The sequence below is a fragment of the Agrilus planipennis genome, unplaced genomic scaffold (assembly GCF_000699045.2).
Source record: "Agrilus planipennis isolate EAB-ADULT unplaced genomic scaffold, Apla_2.0 scaffold116, whole genome shotgun sequence".
Classification (NCBI taxonomy): Eukaryota; Metazoa; Arthropoda; class Insecta; order Coleoptera; family Buprestidae; genus Agrilus; species Agrilus planipennis.
Genome location: NW_020438978.1, coordinates 123,075 through 128,674, shown reverse-complemented (window position 1 = coordinate 128,674; position 5,600 = coordinate 123,075). Strand labels below are relative to the sequence as shown.

The 5,600-nt window shown below is 33.7% G+C and overlaps 1 protein-coding gene across 6 annotated transcripts in view; it reads right to left on the bottom strand.

Moving 5' to 3' along the window:
• The window catches only part of LOC108735586 (zinc finger protein 420), a 41,606-nt gene that overhangs the window by 20,438 nt on the left and 15,568 nt on the right, over positions 1 to 5,600 (bottom strand). For 4 of the 6 annotated variants that reach the window (XM_025975514.1, XM_025975515.1, XM_025975516.1 and 1 more), the window contains 3 exons: positions 4,987 to 5,080; positions 4,729 to 4,931; positions 4,348 to 4,674 (listed from right to left, as the gene is read on the bottom strand). In XM_025975514.1, coding sequence (XP_025831299.1) covers positions 4,466 to 4,674; positions 4,729 to 4,931; positions 4,987 to 5,080 — 506 coding nt within the window. In that variant the 3' untranslated portion in view covers positions 4,348 to 4,465. Of the gene's footprint in view, positions 1 to 4,347; positions 4,675 to 4,728; positions 4,932 to 4,986; positions 5,081 to 5,600 lie in introns of those variants that run through there. The other 2 variants (XM_025975517.1, XM_025975518.1) reach the window with 2 other exon arrangements.

Below are 5,600 nucleotides of genomic sequence, written 5' to 3'. Positions count from 1 at the left end.
CTATCCTCTGCTTTATATCCCTACTACTCCTTCCATCCTCACTTATCTGACTTCCTAGGTATCTAAAATCAGTCACTTCTTCTAATTTTTCGTCTCCTATCTTTATATTCGCTCTTTCCCTACTTTTTCTTCCCTTGCATACCAGTATTTTTATTTTACATTTATTTATTTACATACAGTACTGTTTTGTCAATACCGCTTCCATTTTATTTAAAGTTATCTCTAACTCCCCCTTGCTAGATGCTAATACTGCTATATCATCTGCAAATCTAAGCATACTAATCTTTTGCCCCTGTATATCTATCCCTACAGTTATATTGGTCTTCATAACTACTAAGTTATGATTGCTATCTATATCTGCTCCTAGATAACTCCTACAGTCAGAGTTTCAAGTATCATAAAATGATTCTACGACTTGCCCTCCTGTAGTGTCCATAATTTCTGGTTTTCGCGTGCAAAACTTATTCTGTCCCAAAAGTGAGCAGCAAAACTGTGCTTTTCCAATTAGGTATGTAATAAGTAAATTCGTCAAAAAAAAATTACGCTCTCGCTTCACGTTGTTCCATCACTTAACCGCAAGACTGGCCATTTGTATATCAGTAGGGTCTATATTTTCTATAAAGAAAAACTTTTTATTCAGTATAACATAACCCACTGAAAACTAACGTAATTTTAACCCTTAATATGAAGGTGAATAGCCGGATAAAGACGAATATATTTTGTCTAAGAACCGAAATGTAAACACATTCCTATAAATGTCAGTGACGCTTTGGTAGAAACGGTCAACGACGAAAGATATTTATTAATTTTACCAGAACAAGCATTAATTCATACGAAATGAGGTAACGAGGAAGTTCACCAATTAAAAGGTTCATTTGTATTAACGCTTCCGTATTGATGCCCCTTCATAGCTAAGGATATAAGTATATAAATTTAGAAAGAAATCTAAGTGAGGAACCTGTCTATTTGCCGTTAACTAATAAGACAATTGCTGTAAATTTAAAGTCCGTTGACTTGGACCAGTTGTCGAAAATAAATGTGCAAACGGCAGAATCTTTTTTTCTAAAACAATTGAAAAAATAATAACAATGTTTTCCCCTATATTATTGTAATTTTTGTACCATTGATAATTATAATTCCTATAATAATAATAACTACCAGAAAAGTATAATTTACAAGTTCATTTAAAAAATTCAAGATTCAAGTAAAAATAAAAAAAATAACGATTAGGGAAAAAAGAAATTAAACCACGAAGAGGAATTTATCGAATTAACCTTTCCTACTTCTTGCAAGAGAAACTTGTAGATACTATTTGGTAATTTCCTGTTTAATTCTTTAATTGATGAGAAATTCTTTAATTTTCAATATTGTAAATGAAACTTTATGGAATAAAGTTAAGTCTTAAGGACGGAGGAGTTAACCATGTGAAAATGCCTGAACTAATTATTAAAAATGCAGGGTGTACACTTTTCACATTAATAACGAAACGTATCATATTTCTTAGTATATAAGCCTTATGAGAAACAATTTTCTGAGTTCTAGTAGTTGTAGTGCATAGCACATTCCTGTAATATTTAAACCCCGTTATTGTAGCTAAACTTTAAATAAAACTAGAAAGTTTTTTGAGTTCTTTTTTTAAAAAGAGTTTTCTACGAAGTAACAACGTAACTTATGCCCTTTTGTAATCTTATTACAGCCCGTATACACGAATGCTCTTCGAGTTTCTCAAGCAGGTTTACCTGCAGGCGTTTTTACATGAAGTTATAAAAGTCTATTTTTAACATATTTCCTAGTTAATCACAAGTTGGAAAAGCCAACTAAAGGATATATTGGGAAAAGCATTCCCCGACATTCCCAAGATCATAGCTTAACATACGAGACACCACCTTGATTCCGGGTTCATCTGCCCCGGTCCAAGTTTTTCTGCGGTTTGCTTGAATCAGTTAAGGATTTAGACAAATATTCCACAGATAAAAATAACTAAAACTACAGTGTAGCGAAGCAATTGTCATTTCAATAAAAAGATTGCAAAGTTTACAAATTGTGTCAATTTATTTAAATAGATGAAAGTAAAACTTCTTAGGCTTGTGCAGAAGTAAACACTGCTATACTCCGAAACTCTATTTCATAAAGATAATCGTATAGATCAAGACGGAAAAGTAATAAATCATTTTCGATTCAGATGAATCTAACATATTTGCAGTGCCGTACACAAAAATTACGTAGCGTTAAGAAAGAAAATGTTTGTTTGATTAATCTGCTGTTAATTTTTTTGCATCACTAACAATACTCAATTTTGCTAACAACTTATACAACAATCAACACAAAATGATAACATTAGTGCCACAGTAAAAACGAAGACCTGTTTGTGGATTACCAATTGGAACTAATCTGATTCCTAGAGCAGTAACTATTCCTAAATACAGTGAAACCTCTCTCGAGCGGACACATTTACCTGATCCCGGCCGCTTTCCATAAGAAAAGCACTCTCCCATAAGCGGACACTCTCTTGTACGGACACGGATAGTAATTTTTTAAGATTTTTTAACAAAAATCTCTTCTGAAAGAACACAAAAATAAATAAAAGTATGACCTATTATTTGAAAGCTACAGATAACATATCAGTCCCACTAAAAACATCCTGAATACCTACAGTTGCCTTAACGAGTGTAGTCGGATAAGTTCCCAAAAGTTTACAATCCCAACGGTTTTAAATACATACATAACAATCCTATTGATTGTTTCATTATTTTAATAATAAACAACACTACATCAATTCTTTTCTAAGTAAATGCAAATTTGTTAATCTACCTCATCTATAAGACGAATTTTACGTTTAATTACTAGTTAATAAGAATCGGTGCATATTTTCATTACAATTACAGTAAAAGGTAATTAACAAATNAATATATAATTTAATAAAGTATTTGTTTATTATACGAAAACTGTCTTTCATTTCCACAAAAAAAAAATGAAATGACTTTCCGAACAACCCTATAGTTAACGTCTGACCTAAGCGGTTGGCCTTCACTAAACGCTATACCATGCGAACTTCCGGAAAACCGTATCGTAACCCTTCTCTCGAAAGAAAGTTTATCCTATCTATGTGAAAGATTTTCAAATATAAATCTGTTAAGGCGTTCAATGGCCTACGTCTTGAAATTAATTAACAAATATCGCAATATCGGATTTCTCAAAATGAGTCCTACACAAATTACGGTATATGCCGCCACCAAATGGCATTTCATTCAGGCCAACTCTCCCCATTTCGGAGGACTGTAAGTCGCTGGAGTGAAGTCCGTGAAATTCCATTTAAGAAAGTCCTTGGGAATCACTGTTTTATTTTATTTCGATTTTCAAACGCTACTCCTAGAGGTAATATTGAACTCCTGATCGCTGTTTCCTCTATCCAGTAACCTTGACGATCTTACCCCCTTTCTCCCGCTCATTTTCTTACAGACAGATCCACAATGTGCATCGCAGAAAGGTCACTACCCGAGGTCAAAGAAAATATGGTAGATCAGTATCAGCTGCATCAGAAGCTGTACAAAGCTTTTGGCGCCGTTGAAGCTGTGGTACGATTGTGTCCACTACCATTTAAAAGTTTGGACTTCCAAGGCCGGTAGCATGATCCGGCGTGATAAGCCACTGATTGGACGTGAACGAGCCCTTTTTTCTATGGTCAGCGCGACCATCTTTTAGTTATATGTTGTAAGTAGAAGTAGTAGCATGTAGTTGTAAGAAGAGGGTGTAAAATTTTGTTAATATTTAAAAACAAAAAATACAACGTGTAATTATACAACACGCTACTGAAGTGAAGTTCATCAAAGATATAAATGTACCGGGATAGGGGTTAAGGAATTGGTTTAATAGTATTATTTGTACAGTATGAATTTAAATTTTACACTATACATGCCGGAGTTGCCTGTAACGAATGTTGCATTAAAGCGCGCTCACGGCTCAAGCGATCTCCACTACGAACTCGACTACGTGGCCGAGTAGAGGGGGACATCCGTTACATGATTTCGTTACATAGCAACTCACATGAAATGAACTTACCCTACCGTGCGTAAAGAAGTTTCACTTCAAAAAAAAAGCGAATTCAATGCCTTACATTACACAACACGAAACAGCATTGTTACTTTAACCATCCAACTATCACTACAACTACAAATATAATTTAAATACAATTACTTGCTTTAAATAAAATTGAACTTTTAATGGGTATAATAAATTTTTATTTACAACCATACTTACGTGATACAATAAAATTTTTCCTACCATAAATTATTATCAATATACCTCAAAACTTCATTGAAAAAAAATATGCAAAGAAAACAAAAATCGTCAAAAATAACTTCTGTTCAAACTTTAATAACACTAATTGGGAAGGTGCAAATTGGTTCAAGTGTAACAAGTTCGTGTTAATATTACAATTAAACAAATTTAAACAGTGTACCCTTCTTTATGTGGCCTCAAATTTTAATTCACAAGAGTCACCAATTTGATTTTGCAGCTGAGCCATTGCCAACTGAGCTTGAAGAACGTTAACTGGAACAACAGGGGCCGGAAGCTTGATAGTTAAGGGAGGCGGATCGTCTGAATTACTTTCATCTGTTTTCTCTATTTTATGTATTGGCTTAAGTCTTCGGATATTACTAACAACATTCAGTCCTAAAACGAAATACAATAGACGTATTCGCTTTTAATTTCAACAATACAAATTACCATGAACTGTTCTTTTATGTTGCGTTAATAAGTACCCCATTAAGAAGCTCTCATTGCAAAGATCGCAGTGAAACCTCTCGCCGGTATGTCGTCGAATGTGAGCTTTTAAATCATTTCCTTGGGCAAATGCTGCATCACAATAGGTACATTGGTAAGGCTTTTCCCCGGTGTGCGTTCTCATGTGTACCGTTAGATTATAAGCCCTAAAAGTAAACGTTTTATTTTAGTATAATACAGTCAGCCTAAAACATAACATACCTTCCAAATCCTCGTCCACAAATTGTACACAAATGTGTTTTTTCACCAGTGTGATACCTTTCATGTACAGTTAGATCCGTAGTGCGGGGAAATCCTGAAATTAAAATATTTTAAACAGATATAGGTAACTAGTACTTTGTATTTGTTAATAATTTGGTAGCTTTCATAAAAATTATATTTTAAAAAAAGTTGGTATCTTCTTTTCTATTGAAAATTTATATACAGCCGAACCTAGATAAGTGAGAACTGGGTAAGCGAGAAAACTCATTTTGCCCTTCTAAAGCCTCTATAAGTGAGAAACATAAAACCTGTATAAGTGACAGTCATTTTTCATGCGTGAACCTCTTTAAGTGAGATTGCTACTTGCCTATACCTCTATAAGCGACAGTTTACTTTTGCTATTTTATGACTCGTTCTCTTATTTCATTCGAATGACCAAATCTGCGAATGACCGAGTAAGTCTTTATTATTTTATTATAGTCAAATGTGCTTACCGACTTGTTTATCAAATTTTTACAGTCAATTCATAAAAGCAGTTGCGAAGAAAGGTCCTGTACTTCCTCATAATGTCTAAACGAAAACTCAATGTGTTGTCGAACAGTATTTTTATATAC